The sequence below is a fragment of the Lissotriton vulgaris genome, chromosome 3_1 (assembly GCF_964263255.1).
Source record: "Lissotriton vulgaris chromosome 3_1, aLisVul1.2, whole genome shotgun sequence".
Taxonomy (NCBI): Eukaryota; Metazoa; Chordata; class Amphibia; order Caudata; family Salamandridae; genus Lissotriton; species Lissotriton vulgaris.
This window is the reverse complement of record NC_141689.1, coordinates 83,734,891-83,750,048: the sequence shown is the minus strand read 5'-3', so window position 1 is coordinate 83,750,048 and position 15,158 is coordinate 83,734,891. Positions and strand designations below refer to the sequence as shown.

Genomic DNA, 15,158 nt, shown 5'->3' with positions numbered 1-15,158 from the left:
GAATGTTATTCTACCAAGAAATCAAATGCCCTAGCACAGACATGCGGAAAACACCTGATTCAGGAATGGGAACTCACAATGTTTTAAATCCAAAATGGCGTTATTTTAGCTGCTTCACTTCAATGCAACTCATTAGGCAAATGTGTTCCTCCACTTTTTTTCAGATTCCCTCGCTTGCCAGTCCTCAAACAACATTTAAAACCTGAAACTAGTTGTTATTACACGTCACCAAATCCTCTTACAAACACTCTGCATACCTTCAGACACTTCCTGTAGGCCCTCAAAGACCCACAGACAACACAGTCAGCCTGCTGCTTACCTTCCACAGTGTTCTTAGATAAAATTAGAGAGCTGCCTTCAGATATGCCTAACTAGTACGTAAACACGACTGAGACTCTCCTACCATTAGAAACCCCCAGTTAGCCCTCAGAAATATCATTAGAAACTTCCATCTTTTCCTCAGTTACTCACAGCTGTTAGCTGAACATACACAACTGGCCTGTCCTCAGTGTCCTGGAGTGCCCCCGGAAACCTCCAGCATTCCCTATTGAAACATCAACATGCCCACCGTCACCCTGTAGTACCTTAAGGGTTAATTAGAATGATTGTCATTAACATCCTCAATTCTTTATTCTGTACAAAATAGGGGGTTTGGAATGTTCAAGACAGTGTCTGGTAGGCGTTCCTGCGTGCCAAGACATTGATGTGGGGTTGATAATAAAGAAGATTACAGCTTATACAGTATTTCAGTGTCATGTGTGTGGTTGGAGGTTACTACACACACCCAGTTAGTCCTGCACTCTCCTAGTTGACCCTTCGAGAAGATCAGTTGAGTCAGAACCCTCTAGCAAGGGACCTTCGGCTGGCCTTCAGACACCCTCCGTCGGCTATCGGAGATTCCTAGCTCACCTGGCTTGTCCCTAGAGTCCCTCAGACAGCCACAGCTCTCAAGGAGGTACAGCGAACCTCAAATAACACTCGATCACCTCATACTGGAGTTCTCACTCTCCTTGGCTTTTATTCGGTCAGCCCCAGCTGGTCCTCCAACTGTCTAAACTGAGAGCAGTAGTCACGTTTATACAAAAGAAGGTATACTTGACTGCCCTCCTGACATCAGATCTCAGACCAAAGAACAGTAAAAGGAGGGTCCCTCCAGTTGGCTGGTATGGTCGTTTAACTCACTTGGGAACAAAGACACAGGAGTGTGCAGAATCACGCAAGCACATCTCAAGACACCTTAAACAAAGCAAAGCATTGGACATTCGTACCAGCAAAAGATCTGAAAATGAGAATACGAGAAACTGAGAAATCAGAAAGATGTAGTTACCTCATCAATCTTGGGCAGCACAGCCACTATGTGACGAGCAAGAACTTCTCCAGCCTTTGTGAAAACATGGCAGCAAAGAGGGTCCCCTTTAACAGCACCTGAGGAGGTAAATTGAGGAGTATTAGGACCCATAAAACACATGAAGGATTTTCACTGCTGTGAAAGCCGACGCCAGCCGTTCAAGAGAGTATGGTCCTACGTTGAGCATTGTGAAGAACAAGAGTAATGCGGGAAACACACAGGACTTTGCTAAAACTCATTATTCACTCTTCTGAATATCCCAAGTAATGTAATAGTAGTTCTCTCTTCAGAGAGGCTATTGATTCAGAAGGAAAGGCTTGCTGCTTACTGCAAATTCATGATGCTAAATATACATTCTCAACTGGGGGGAGATGGGGGCATAACAGAGAACCTTCATAAAAACGTGGGTGGGTAATTGAGAGAACTCGGTTATGTTAAAAAAATTCTTATAGAGCGCACGTACACCGGTTGGTTTCATGGCGCTATATCTAGGACTACCCGGACCAGTTGAGGTTTATTTATATGCTTGGTGAGCACGATATTCACATAAAAATTCTTTTGAGCTACCCTGTAGGTTACTTAGATAAGCTTACAACATCTTCAAGACATCTGGTCCGTCAAAGGATCCCTCCATATTAGATGGCAAGTGTACTAGTAAAATATTTGGTGTAGTCTTCTGTAATATAACCCTCCACTGTTAGCGCTTGGTAATAGTTCTTGGCAACGTGCTGAGTTCAGAAAATTGGTATTTGCTTACTAAAATTGGTGACAAGCACATGGAATACTGAATCATATTTTGAAGCTCATATTGAAACATAACTTGTCTTAGCACACGACACCGGTCTCTTCGGTTCCTCAATAGAAAGTGCCCTCATACACCATGCAGATGGTCTGAGGGCGGGTTGTTCAGGCCAGTTACAGCTAAAGCAATTACAACCCCACTTAAGATATCACCTGCTCCAAGAGACCCGTAGCGGTGTCGCCAATAAACACGAATCTCTGTTTAGTGGGAGGAAGTCTTGGCGTGGGAGTTACGGTGAAAACGGAGTGAGAGTGGGACAAGAGCGTTACAGTTTCGGTCTGCTGATTCATGGACAGTAAAGCTGGAGGATGGGAAACACTAGCATTCTGGATACATGCTTTGTTAGGAGTAATGACACAGGAAAAGTAGTTGAGTTGCAGTGGATCAGGAGGTTTCGAAGGAACTGGGAGGGAGGACAATCCCATAAACCCCATTTTGTGCAATGTGGTTTAAGACAATAAAAAATCAAGCTCTTGACTAAGCTCTAGGAGGCGAATTTTATGAAAAATAAGGGGAGACTTTGGGTCTCCATGTAGTGTAGTTCCTATATTCCCAATAGGCTCTGCACATTGGGAATATATTTATTTATTTTGAAGGTTTTATATAGCGGGAATAAGACTCTTGCGAGTATAAGAGCGTTTTACAGGTCATAATTAGAAGACCAGAAATAGTATACAGAGAACAGCAATAAAGAAAACAAATCAAATGAATATATATATATATAAATATAAAAGTTCACATGAATTTAGCCATGAGGATAGCTTTCACTTCTCTTTTGAAGGAGGCAGTGGAAGGGTTCATTCTTGAGAAACTGGTGCTCTCTGCGGGTAGCAGAGCCTGTAGTAGTCCTAAGACTCTTCTCCTATAACCTCAGCGATTTGCCAAGAAAAAAACGTATAATTGGTCCTTTTTCTCCTATAGATATGACGTAGGACTTAGGTCAGTAGGTTTATATCGAATATACTAAACTTAATGGTGAGTGCCAGCTAGCTCAGAGGTCATAGAAACTTTCATGATTACACAAGAAGGGATTAGTTTCTGACAACTGTATAAACAGGACAACTTTGTTTCCCTAGGACTGGAACAAATATCTTCAGAGTTGTGGAAACAATAGATAACTATTTTACTCAGTCAATCGTGCATGCTTCGTTTCTACAGAGTTGTAGAGAAAATAGAGAGACGGCCGTTTCAATAAAAGTTTATTGAACAGTCTTATTTCTCATACAAGAGATATGAACTGCTACAATCGTCAGACAGAATGCGAAATATAATGCGTACATCGAGAATAGTATTATGAAATAATACTGTAATAGCATTGTATGGTTCCTAAGCCATATAAAAATACATACATAAATAACATAGGCTAAAATACTCAACTGGTGCTTCTAAAATACACCTATCCCAGTGTACATAACCGTAGTCTAGTACGAGGGAAGCAGTAAGTATGGTCTTTAGCATAGATTTAGTTTTGCCAAGAATTGCCAGAGGTTTCTCTAGGTTCTAATCAGCTCCATACTTTAGAATGAAGGAGGTTTGGTATCTCTGTCTCGGGTCTCGATTTCCCAGCACCCCGCAAGGGGAGTCAGAAACACTGGAGCTGGATTCTCGGCAGAGGAGGACAGCTACTGGTCAGTGCGTCAGCTGGAGAGTCGGCTTCCTTCGGCACTTGCTGTAGCAAGCTTTGTCGGGCAAGTAGGTAGTCGAACTGCACCGAACCTCACCGTTCTCTGCCATAGCAAGTTAAGGTATATTTATACCTTGAAGGTGTTAAGGAATGCCAGCTTTGACGTAAAGTTGGGCATATGAACATCATGGATGAACCCCTAAGGAATAGATGTTCATGTATAATAAATGAGTTTCCTGGAGAAATCAATATCCAGGCTGGAGGAAGTCCCTTCTGCTTAAGAGTCTAGTTTTCCAAGAAATCGTTGTGACGTTTGGTGAACGGATGGAAGTAGCATGCCTGTATTTGGGTAGCATAGGCTATGCCTAAATAAGGGCTTGATTTCTATGCCTATACAAGGGCAACGTGAATTGTACCTATATAAGGGCATGAATCGGGAAAATTCAATCGGAACCTAAAACGCCATACAACATCCATCTGGTCACTATGTATGGAGAGTTTAGGGAATCAAATAGCTAAGCTGGGCGGGGTGAGGAATGCCACAGTTTTGATAGGAGCTGTGAACGAGCTCCCACAATGCGCCAAATGTCCGATCCAAAAAGTTAGGCTGGTTTCTAGAAGGAATACCTGCCTCACTATTTGCAGTTTAGTGCAAGCAGCCAAGCTTTGGCAAAGCCCATCGGTCTGGCCTTTCACATAGCTACAGTAACTCAAGCAATTATTAGATGTCTTTCTGGAGTAAGAAGAAACAGTGTGAAGTCTTTAACAAGACTTCAGCCCTTCAGGACTTACTAGATGTCTCTCCGTACGAACACAGAGTCAGACTTCCACCACTCAACTCAGAACCCACAGAGATCAGCTGCAAAGTGCCTCAGAGTTCCTCCCCGAGCCCCGCCCTCTTCAACATATACATGGCCTGCTTGCAGCCATCGTCAGAAGCCACGGACTTAACATCATCTCCCACACCGACGACACCAAGCGGATTCTCTCCCTCACAGACGAATCCACAGCAATTTCCACAACGGGATGAAGGCAGTCGCCACCTGGATGAAGGAGAGCTTCCTCAAACCTAATTCACACAAGACCAAAGTATTTATCCTGGGTTCCACCCACTCTTCCTGGGACGACCTCTGGTGGCCCACAGCGCTCAAAAATCCACACATACTCAGCGAACACGCAAAAAGCCTCAGCAACATCCTGGACTCCTCGCTCTGAATGAACCACCAAACCAACGTAGTTTCATCCTCCTGCTTCCACACGCTCTGCCTGCTTTGTAAGATCTTCAAGTGTTTCCCCACCGAGTCCAGGAAAACTGTGAAGAGCTGGAACTTCCAGCCTCTGCATCTCAGGCAATCACCATCGCTGCTGCAATGCAGGAAGCACCTCAAGACCTAGCTCTTCGACTGAACCACAGATGTACCCCCCAGTCAGCGCCTTGAGACTCTCACGGGTGAGTAGTTGCGCTTTATAAGAAACCTGATAGATTGAGATGTTCCTCTCAAGTCAGAAGCAGCTGCTTATGAGGTGTGGCTCACTGGTTAGAGGCAGCAGACCTGTAAGCAGAGAATGGCCCGGGACCACTGTTCAATTCCCGACGCGGCAGGGTCGTGGACCAGGGGTCAACGGACTTGATAATTCTCGCCTCAGTGCCTACTCTAACCAGGGAACACACTCGGTAACTCTGGGCATTAAGCTTGCCTCATCTCTACAACGGCCCCCCACAGACGCCGGGGATGCCTGGTTTCACCCTGGAGATACCCAGAAAGGCACCATCTCACACGGAAAACCAGGACGGGTTCCCCAGCGGTCTACAGCGCCAGGACACTCGGGTAGAGTAACAGTGCGCTTTACAAGAATCCCACATTTACATTTACATATGAGTGTTACAAAGCTGCAATAACAGGTCACAAAACATCCCTCTTGAGTAAGATGCAACTGCTCCAGATGTCCTCCATAAAGTTGATGGGGTGTGCCTACAACATAACAAGCATTTGCAATGCAATAGGTCTCGCATTTGTGAAAGTTCGAGCCATTGGCGTTATAAATGATAATGCTTTTTAATTAGGCCCTTTTCAGCCCCAGGGACCCCATCTCTTGGGGCCTGCCCAATTAAAGTGGGTGCCTCTAGGAAACCCACTCATCAATGGGACCGTAGGAGGGGCCTGATGGCTCCCTGGGTCCCTGCCGGCTCCACGCCTCCTGTAGGAGCCGGCAGTGCTTTGAGACCCTTGGGGAAACAGACATGCTCGGCTTTCAACAAGCGAGAGCATTTTCTGCTCTTCTTTGTTGAAAGCGGAGCACGGTTTGCTATGGCATGGTGAGAGTACTGCTTCTACCATGCCATGGCAAACTGCTATTTCCCATAGGTGGGCACACCGGGACATTGCTGGAGACGCCTCTCGAGGGTGGTGACTGTCCCCAGAGCCATCTACGGCTCCACAAGGGGGACCACGCTTCCCCCTTGAGGCCCCTGGGAGGCGGTGGTTCCTGGGGCTGCGGGGTGCGTGCAGCCCCGTATGTTATTTAATAGAATTGCCCCGGGGCTGTTTGGGGGAGGGGGGCGGCGGGGGTGGAGAACCCCCACACATTATTATTTAATATAGCCCCAGGGAGGTGGAGGTCCCAGGGGCTGCAGGGGGTGAGTGGGCGTGTGCCCACCGCATTTGTCAGAATCAGCCCTGGGGAGGTGGTGGTCCGCGGGCCTGTGGGGGTGGTGGTGGTCCCCGGGGTGGCAGGGGGCCCACACGGGCCCCCATCATTATTTTCAACTGCCCCCTGGACCTGACCCACTCAGGGGCCTACATTTTAAAAAGCGCAGGAGTCTGCACTTCGTTTTTTTCCTTTTTCGGTGGAAGTCGTGAATCTAACGCAACTCCAACTGACTTTTTAAAACTTTTTGCCCACACCAAACCAAGCGGCCAAGGGGGTCAGGAGGTCTCTAACCTGCCCCCCTTTTTAAATTCTTTTTTCTTGAGTCTCGGTTCAACCAAGTAACAAAATGGCTGCCAACACTGCCAACACTTCCCGGTTTGAAGTGCTGGCAGCCAATCAGATCTCAGGCACGAGATCGGAAGGGGTCGCGGATCCACCGCGGCCTCAATTGTATATCTCAGATGTAGGAAGGTGGATATCTGACTATGGTTACCCCCAAACTTTTTGCCTGGTGTTTAGCTGGTTTTTGACATAGTTGGCCTGGGATCCTGCTATTCAGGGCCCCAGGCTGATTGCTCTCTCCTTAAAATGGACTCCATGTACCTTAGGTGCATACACAATTGGAACTGGTTCACCTTATAGGCCCCTGTAACAGTGTACCCTAGGTACCCAGGGCATAGGTGTTTCCAAGGCCTACCAGGGGCTGCAGCATGTATTGTGCCACCCCTGGCCTGGCCTCCATATTTGACACAACTGGCTGATCACTCAGCTGGGGTAAGTTGGTGTAATCACCTCTTGCTTAGATATAGTATCCCTATATCTACCCTTAAACTGGACACATATGTTCCTATCAGCCACTCCTATGGAAGGCCTCATCAATCCTGGAGGCAGAGTGCTTGGAAATATGTGAGATGGTGCTCTAGCATGAGCTGAGTCTGTCTGCGGCTGTCGGGAACCATTCCCTAAGCTGTTCCGGGATATTGCCATACCATATACTCTTAAGTGCATTATAATCCTCGCGGTTATATGCTATCTTTGGTTTGGCTTTATCAAAACATGTCGAGTAAGGTGTCATACGAATTGGAATACTATCCCCTCGACAGTTCTGTCGACGGGGATAGCATTCCACCCTTCTAGAGAGACACGACATGTGTGTAGCCTTAACCCCGGTTAAAGTTAAGCAGAGCCTCAGCATCACAAAATGGATGCTGCCACCACAGACACGAGTCTGGCCTCCTGCTGCTGACCGAAACTCGGCAAATGGTGGCCTGGACAAAGGGTTTCCTGCCTTGGGAGGTGCGAGCACCACCCCAGACAGGGATTTGTGTATTGGGTAGGACAGGGCTGAATAGAATCAGACATGCCCGGGGCACACAAGGTGTCCCCGTGCATAAGCCAGTCCAAACCGGTCCTGGGACTTTCCAGACCCAGGCTGGACAAAGGAGAGGGGGTGTAACCGCCCCCCTTCCTGGTTCCTCCCAGAGGAGGGACCTAGTAGGTGATCCACCCCTCAGATTGGGAATAAGAGTGGGAGCAGTGCCATTGCACAGCAGATCATCCTGAATCAACTTGAAATAAAGAAGAAGACTGGACTTCGACATTCTGCTGCTCAGAAGACTGAAGAGAATCTCCCTTGTGGCCTAGGAGTGGCCACCCTGTGAACACAGGCACCAACCAGCAACTTGACGTCTGCTTTGCCGCCGCCTCCCGCCGGAGCCCGAGCCTGACAAGACCCAGACTCCCAGACCTCTCACAGACCGATCCACAGTCCCTGCAAAGAAGGGACCCGTGGAGGCACCGAGTGACGTGGGACCGGACCTCTTGGAAGACACCCGAAAAGCTGACTGCGCAGCAACCGAGGCATCCTCGATGTTGTGCTTTGGGGACTGAGAACCCCCACCACCGAGCAGCCCTTGCACTGATGATCAGCCCCCCAGCATCTCCACGATCTGCGTGGGGCCCTTTTGCATTGTGCCACTCGACGCGCCATCCCGGCCACTAGCCACGTGGTCAGCGGCCATCTTGGCGACGAAACCGACGAACTACACTGCGGGTCTGGTTGCTCCAGACTTGCCCAAGCTCCTGTGAAAAGGAGCACTCGCTCTGACCTTGCTGGCCCGAGTGTTAAGCATCTTTCGATTCCTGAGTGGCTTGCATTAGCCAAGGCCTGTTTGCTCCGATCAGGTCGCCGACACCGCCAACAGCGAGAAGCCTGCGTGGGACAGCTCGTGACCGACTCCTGGACGTCCTCGACCCCCGGTGTCCACGTGGCTGCAGAGAGAAGCTACACCTCAACGCCTGTTTGCACCCGACATCGCCTGGTTCCAATCTGGTTCCACGGTAGTCACTGGCTAGTGACTTTGAACATTGTCCCCTCTGCTTTCAGGTCTTCACAACTTCAGATCCACCCTTGGATCCACCAGAACTCTTCACATCGAGCCGCCTGCAGCATCTTCAGCTCCAAGCACCATCGACCAGCGTGACGAAACCCGACACTACTTCGACCCTGTGCACCCGCTTCCTGTGGGCAGCTCCGCCGGTGTTCCTACACTGGTACACATCTCAAGGGCCTGTGTCTTAAGTTTCAGCGTTCTAGGTCACTCAGAAGGTTCCGAACTATCTAACGTTGTACTTTTTACGCACCATAGACTTTACATTGGAAAGTGCGTGCACTTTAGACACTGCACCCGAGTCCCGCGGGCCTTTCCCGACTTAATCATTGCTAGTCTCGAATAGCTCCAGCGATTCCCAAGGCCCTAGGCCTGTTTCCTTTCTGAATGGTATCTCTTATACCACTTTCTTAGTATATGGTTTAGGTGTCCCCTAGGGATCATCCATATTGTGCAACTTTTGTGTATTTTAAACTGTCTTGTGATTTAACGCTTGTGCTTCTGTGCTCATAAAGAGTCCAGGGGATTTTATAGTTAATAAATCAATATATATTTTCAATATATATCTGTGTGGTGTCCCTTTTATTTGGTATTCAAGGGGGTTGTGTATGGTAATACAGCTGGCTTCACATGCCTTTCAGAGTTTAGCCTAAGACTGCTTTGTCCACGTTACCACTAGGATAACTGGTCTACAAGGTTGAATTACAACCAATCATCATAAGGGTTGCTTGGCATGGTACAAAGTGATCACTAGAATTAGTGAGCATTATATACCAGGCCAACTTCTCACATCAGAAATCATTACATTTCTCAGCAAATACTGAGCGGAATTACAACATTTAACAAAAAGAGTGCTTTCTGGACCAAGAATTAACTTTCCGCCAAGTTTGGTATAATTCCATTCAGCAGTTAGGGCGGTACCCGTGTCTAAAAACTCCTGTGGAAATTAACATGGAGAAAAGGCGTTTTTCGGCCTCCACCTCCCCTTTTGCTCGGCCCCTACTTGATGTATCACCCTGAAATTTTCAAGGCAGCAGCTAAAGTGAGCGTTAAACTAGTATTGAAAGTTATTTGCAAACGAAAAAACACTCTTCCTATGGAATTATTGCACGCGGCCAGTAAATATCCACCTGGATTGGTTAGGAGCATCCCGCATGGGGAATTCCTAAGACTAAAACGCAATAGCACCAAAGAGACTGATTTTGAAACAGCGGCTAAAGATAGTGTGAACAGATTTGCGAACAGAAGATACAACAGAGAATTCCTGGAACTGACCCTCAACAGGGTGAGGAATATATCCAGAGATACTTTACTAATCAAAGAGAAAAAGATTAGACAGGTGAATGAAACAGGAAAGAACAAGTTCAGAATGATCACCACTTTTTCAAATGATGCCAATGAACTGAGGAAAATAATGAGACGGAATTGGCACATTTTGAAAACTGACAACATAATCGGCTATGATATCCCGTGTGTCCCTCTGATTACTTTTAGAAAAGCCAGGTCATTGAGAGATAGCCTGGTACGAAGCCACCTACACACATCACTGGATGAAGTCATCAGTGATGTCATTTGAGATTACATCAGTGACATCACTGACCATGTAAAGAGTGAAGTAAAAGTTGGGGTTAAAGGCAGAGTATTGCGGGGCCACTGAAATTACGCAACACGAGGGGGCCACATTATGCAGCAGGGTTGAGTAAATTATGTATCAAGAAAAGGCTAATTATGCGGCGTACTGAGGCACATTTTGTAATATTACTTCATTATTTTGTCATTTTTAAACTGGTAACGCTGTACGAGCTTTGGTTGCACCACATTTGTACCATTTTAATTATCCAAATATAGCAATAAACAACTGAAAGGTGACCAATCCTGGTTTGCAGATGACAACACGTGTTTTTGTAACTTTTGGACCATTTAAGCTAGAAACATTTTTTTGTTAAAATCTGTAGATTAAGTGGCAGATGATGGATTATGTGGCAAATCAATATTTTTGAGAATATCGCCACAGCCGCACAATTCCAGTGGCCCCGACTATGACTGCTGAATTTCACTGGTTTTGTACAAGTGAAATCTGAGCCTAACCATAAAGTCCCTGTAACCTTTGTTTTTTCAGGTAAGTAACCTCTATCCTGAGTCCAAAGTTGCTAAATTATGCTGGTAGGAAAAGTGGTCAACTTAGCAAGTGACTCTTCCATTCTTTTGGTCTCTCATGCATCCCTATGTGGAGTTCCTAGGAAACATCCTTTACGACACAACTTTTACCACTCAGTACCTTTACAACGCAGGTTTTTCAACGCAAGTCATTACAATGACTTGCGCTGAGGGGCGCCCTAGGATAGGTAATAGTTTAATTTACTATCCAACACCTTCCCTACTATCCACGGGGACTGGAGTTGGAATAGTAAATTAAACTATTCACTATCCAGCACCCCCCAACGCAAGTCGTAACGACTTGCGTTGAAAAACCTGCTTTGTAAAGGCATGCCTGGTAAAAGCATGCGTTGTAACAACGTACATCCGGAGTTCCTGAGGTTCAACCCTTTAGGATGTCTTATGTTGGATCATAGATAGGACGCCCGGTTTTTTGGTATTTATTTTTTTGTCATTTCCATCTGCATTTATACATTTTTATTTTTTGTCAAGTTTATCTGTGTTTATCCATATTTATTGCGTAGAGTGAAAAAAATAAAGCTGAAACTGGTATTTTTCCACATTTATTTAACCAGTACATATGCAGTCATGTTTGAATGCCTGCCAGGTTTCAGTGATATGAACACCCACAGAAGATAAATCAATGCACTTATATGAAAATATGCACATTTCAGTTTCAGCCTTGTGCATATCTATTGCTGTTAGGCTTCTTTACTAAAATTCCTTTCATTTTCAACCTCATTACCTATCAATGCACACAGTTATTGGTCTGGCAGCCATGGCAAAATGTATTTAGAATCACTCAAAAACCACCCAATTTCCGTTTTTAACCAAATTTAAAAATAAATACAAACAAGAAAATTAATGGTTTTCTGTCTGTATTTATCAGTAAAAATCAGTAAAAAATGGAAACCGGGAGCCTTAATCATAGGCTACTTTAATCAGTAACTTTGGACTCTGTTTCTTTACTTTTGCAGATGACCTCAAGCTGGGGTTTTAAGTCTTGGACTACAGTTCAGTCCTTTCTGGTAGATATCCATTACAGGATAAAGGTCACTTACCTCAAGGTTAATTGCAATAAAGCAGAGATCCTGATTTGTGGGATGTTAACACCATTGTAGTCATCTGGTTACTGGCCTGACTTGCGTAACAGTTGCACTTCCCAGCCAAGCTAGCTCCATTACATGGGGATTATTTGGATGGATACCAGCCAAAGCGGTCTCAAAATTAATGTGCTCTGAAAAACTATACTTCTTCAAAGATAAGGCCACATAATAGCCAAATCTGCGATAATTTCAACACCTCCACTTCCAAAGACAATTTATTACCAAATTTAGAAAAAAAACAATAACCTGCCATATGTGACCATGCCAATAAATTAATTACACAATGTACACTTTGGATCATTGATACTTTCTACAAGGTTTAAAACTGCTACTTTCCACTGGATCTAATACATCAAGCGTACAAAGGTAGTACCATGAATTTCTAATAGGAGGGAGATACGTCCCTCCTAAAAACTGGCCATAGATCAAGAGAAAATTATTTTTAGGGGGTCCACGAGTGGGTGGGGGAAAAGGGCATTGACGGCAGCACAGAGGCAGTTACTGAACTCATCAAGGGATCACCAGGGGCTTGACTGACATGATTGAAACATCAGAGAGGACCTGGCCAGCACACGCGCTGTGGTAGATTGCGGGATTGTCAGCAAAGAAACAGATCCAGGGAAGGGCTGGCTTTTCATAAGATCTTGGATTGGGTAAATGATCAAGTGCTTGGAAAAGGTACGGTTGCCAGAACAGAGGGAAAACTGGATAGAGCTGGAGAAATGATAAATCCATAAAAGACAGTGGTCACGTGCATCTCTGTTTACGTCTTGGAGTGAACTATACTCAGTATCATTCTGCCGTACGCCACAGTTTACCGCACTGATTAACTATCCAATTCATCTCAACTGTATAAGCCTGCAAGGGATGGAGAGGGGATGCCACTGGAAGTTTATCATCAAGATTGACTTTCAACACACACCACAATAAGCAGCCCTGAGAGATCCTAAAGGCCCCCAGTTTTTTCCTTTTTACTGATTTTTTTACATTAAAATACCGACTCAAAATAATCTTTGCCTGTATATAGTTATTTTTCAATTGGAAAACTGCTATCACCAGGTCTTCACTTCAGTATCTCTCCCTATTCTCAATTACGACTTTGAGGCCAATAGCTACGCATAGTGAGAATTTAGAGAGAGTAAAAAAGGACAAGTATTCCTAGATCATCATAGTCAATCCCATCTGCATATACCCATTTGTTTGCACTCTACTATAGGATATATAAACAGTAGGTTGGTATCTTTAAGCGGTGTCGTGCATCCCGATTTTTCTGCATATAATTCGTATAACCTCAAAACATTAACAGTGCCCCCCACCCTTCCTGTCCTGTCCCATGGCTCATGAGGTTCCTGCTTTGTGATGACCTATCATACGTTTGTTTCTTCCACCAGGACATTGGTCCCCTCCACTCTAGGCCTGTGCGTATCCCGCCCCTCCGTGTTGTGCTCCATTACTCAGTCTGTTGATCAGTCTGTTCGTGGTCCCCCTGGAGTTCTGTTATCAACGCGGTCCATGCCATTCTTTCTTCTTTGGCCTTTACCACTTTTCTCACAAATTTCATCCTAACTAACTCTGCCATTGCCCATTCTTTTATGTCTCTTAGCCAGTCTGCGTTTTTCGGGGTTGGTGCTGCAACCACATTATAACTATTCGTCTTCTACCTAGTACCAATCCCAGATTAACACATTTCCTACACAGAGACTTGTTTTTTGGCTTGGGTAACAGGCCCAGTAGCACCTGCCCGACCTCCCGGGGTATGATCCAGCCCACGGCCTCCTCTCTCTATGACTCACTTCTTCTTCTACCTTTCTCCTCCGCCTTTTTAGCAATCTCTCACCTCCCCCTCTCTGTCCTAGTGACCTCTCTATTGTCTCTCCTGATGCCTACTTGTGACTATCTGCTTCCCTCTCTGGTTTGTCTCACTTTCCTGCCCTTCTCTGTCCCTCCCTTGGTGATGTGACTTTAAAACCAGTCTTATCCCCTCCCTATGTATATAGAGATTACTCTAATCACTAGTATATACAGTAGATGTGACCTTTAGAGTATATCCAGGTGTGTCCCCTCCCTATGTATATAGAGATAACTCTAATCACTAGTATATGCAGTAGACCGTTGTGCTCTCTTCCATTCCTATGTGACTCTTAGAGTATATCCAGTCTTACCCCTTCCCTATGTATATAGAGATAACTCTAATCACTAGTTTATGCAGGAGTCCGCTCTGCTCTCTACCATTCCTATGTGACTCTTAGAGTATATCCATGTGTATCCCCTCCCTAAGTAGATAGAGATTTCACTAGTATTTGCCTAGAATATATCCATTTGTATCTCCTCCTTGTGTGACTTTATCTCTTGTACATTTGCAATTTTTTTCTGTTTGTACCTTTTTATAACGCATGTAATCCTAAGTCCGTATGTTTTCAACTGGTTCTTATGTAAGTCAAAAATTTGCAAATTCGTTTTGTACCGTCAGTCCTTATGTTTGAAACTGGGTCCTATGTAAAGCGCTCTGACACCTTCGGGTAAAGTTCGCGCTATATAAAATTGCATAAATAAAATAAAATAAAATAAAATAAAGACATGTCAGGACACTCTCCAAATAAGGCTGGATCCTGAGGCTTTGCCAGATTATGCGCAAGAAATCCGCTCCCTGGGTGGTGCATCGGGGGCGGTTGTCCGTACTAGAGCTGGCAAACTTTGTTTAGATCCTTCTCCCAGCGTTACAGAATCGCGCTCCAAGATTAGTACAACGACAAGGACATTAAGTTGAGCCACACTTATGTTCAAACATAAAAGAATAGGATGTACTAGTGAGGGTGTCAAGTTCTGCTTGTATGGCCTTTGCCAAGGTTTGGTAATAACGAGACGAGGTGGCCTTTTCCACACACTCCAGTAATCGCTGGGTTGCGCCATCTCGCCTGATACCCCTGGTGACCCTGTGAGCAGAGCAGAGCGGAGCTTTTTTTTTTTTTTTTTAAAGCACCTGCATTTCTTTTCCTTTTATTATAAGCGGTTAAATGGCCTTTTTGCGCATCGGCTCACTGTGGAATCCGCTGCGCTTTGCTGCTGTAAAAATGGAAAT

The 15,158-nt window shown here is 45.4% G+C and overlaps 1 protein-coding gene across 1 annotated transcript in view; it reads right to left on the bottom strand.

The window, feature by feature from the left end:
- NAGK (N-acetylglucosamine kinase) overlaps positions 1-15,158 on the bottom strand; it is a 196,607-nt gene that overhangs the window by 28,162 nt on the left and 153,287 nt on the right. The window contains exon 7 of the mRNA XM_086960108.1: positions 1,328-1,425. Coding sequence (XP_086816234.1) covers positions 1,328-1,425 — 98 coding nt within the window. The remainder of the gene's footprint in view (positions 1-1,327; positions 1,426-15,158) is intronic.